This window comes from Emiliania huxleyi, assembly GCF_000372725.1.
Source record: "Emiliania huxleyi CCMP1516 chromosome Unknown EMIHUscaffold_2034, whole genome shotgun sequence".
Taxonomy (NCBI): Eukaryota; Haptophyta; order Isochrysidales; family Noelaerhabdaceae; genus Emiliania; species Emiliania huxleyi.
In genome coordinates, this window is record NW_005200567.1 from 3,001 (window position 1) to 4,801 (window position 1,801).

Here is a 1,801-nt window from a genome sequence, read left to right on the forward strand (position 1 = left end):
CGCGGGTCGCCGCCCTCAGCAGCGTCGACTTGCCGGCGTTCGGGTGTCCAATCAGCCCCACGTCCGCCACCAGTGTCATCGAGAGCAGCAGGCGCGCGCGCGTGCTCCCGCCGGGCGGGTAGTTGCGGCGCGAATCCCTCGTCCGTCGGTAGCCGTCTCCGTTCCCCTCGCCGCCTTGGCCGCCGGCGGCGATCAGCAGCCGCTCCCCCGGCTCGCGCAGCTCGCCGACGGCGTCGCCGCTCTCCAGCTCGGAGACGCGGCAGTTGGGAGGCACGCGCACGATCGCCTCTCTCGCGCTGCGGCCAGACTCCTTGCCGCGGGCGTCGTCGCCGCGATCGCCGCGCACCGACGCCCGGCCGCGCAGGTGGCCGAGCGTGTTGAGGGAGCCGTCACACAGGAGGACCACGTCGCCGCCCGCGCCGCCGTTGCCACCCACGGGCCGCTGCCCGTTCATCGAGACGGCGCCGACGCCGCCAGCACCGCTCCGCACAAACAGCTCGGCGCGGTCGAAGAACATGCGATCGAGCTCCTCGGCTGGCTCCGCCGCGCGCAGAGCCGTCGCCCGGCGCGCAGCTGCTCGAGCGCTGGCTGAGGGCGGCCGCGACGGGCCGAGGACGTGTGCGAGGATGGAGAGGCTGAGCAAAAAGTGCGGCATTGTGGTAGCGTGAAGCCGGCCAAAAGAAATTCCGCGTCGCCGAGCAGGTCGACCCGACGTAACCGGCGGGGAGAACGAACGCACGTACGCACCGCACCCGGTTCGTCGGGATCTTGTACGAGGCGAGCCCGCCCTCGGGATCTTGTACGAGGCGATGCTGGTCATGTGATTGTGGAGCGCGGCAGCCGCCGCCGCGTGGCAAAACTCGTGCAGAGCCACCGCAAAGAGCTTGAACGGCTTGAAGACGAGGGCGCGCCAGAGCAGGAGGACGGCGCCAGAGTACGCAAATATGGTGACCAGGAAGTACTGCTGCTCCTCGTTGCAGCAGCCGGTGGACATCCCTTGAGACAACACGCTAGAACGAGAGCGCCTCCAGGAGGGCCAAACCGGGGCGGCTTCAGCTGGCTCGGGTTTCTTTTGCCGCCGTTTTCCGGAATTCTTGCAGCGAGGGATTTCTTTTCACTCGGCCACTCGCACCACGCGGGTTGCACAGGTGTACGACATGACGGCACACGTCCAACACCACGAGGGCTGGGTCGGTAGCGGGAAGGTCAGCACGCTGCTCGCGCTCCTCTCGGCGATGGGGACGGACTGCAGTCTCGATTTCAACTCGACGCACGACGCGAGGGGCTTTCGAGAGCTCCACGCCAGTAGCCCTAGATGCGAATCGCCAGCAGCATACAAAGCAACTTCAAGACATACTACACCCACAGCCGACAAAGCAACTTCAAGACGTACTACGCACGCGCGCAAAACACGTGGCACACTCGGCTAGTCCAGCCCGGCCGCTTGCGTTTTGTTTCTTTTCCTCGGGTGCCGACTTTCACCCCCTCCACCCCCTCCCCCCGATGGACCGCCCTCCTCCACCCGCCCCCCCCGATCCCCCATCTCCCCAAACATGCCCCCCTCCTCCCCGCCCTCCACCCCCACCACCTCCTCCTCAGTCGGATCCCTCCCCCTCTTCCTCCCCCGCTCCCCACCGCCCCCCTCCCCCCCCTCGCCCACGCCCCCCCCCTCACCGCCATCCCCCACCCCGTCCCGCGCCCCGGGCCCGGGCGCCTCCTCTCCGCACCCCGCGCACAGAACCCCCCCGTTCGCGGAGAGCACCCCGTCCTCTTCGTGCAGCCCCGGGCTGTCCCGTCCGTA

General features: G+C 68.7%; 1 protein-coding gene across 1 annotated transcript in view; it reads right to left on the bottom strand.

Annotated features, from left to right (window-relative positions):
* The window catches only part of EMIHUDRAFT_254012 (hypothetical protein), a gene marked incomplete at both ends in the record, with an annotated part of 2,577 nt that extends 1,583 nt beyond the window's left edge, over nucleotides 1-994 (bottom strand). Inside the window, 2 exons of the mRNA XM_005781309.1 lie at nucleotides 30-573; nucleotides 775-994. Of these exons, the coding sequence (XP_005781366.1) occupies nucleotides 30-573; nucleotides 775-994 (764 nt within the window). The remainder of the gene's footprint in view (nucleotides 1-29; nucleotides 574-774) is intronic.
* Nucleotides 995-1,801: the final 807 nt, after the last annotated feature.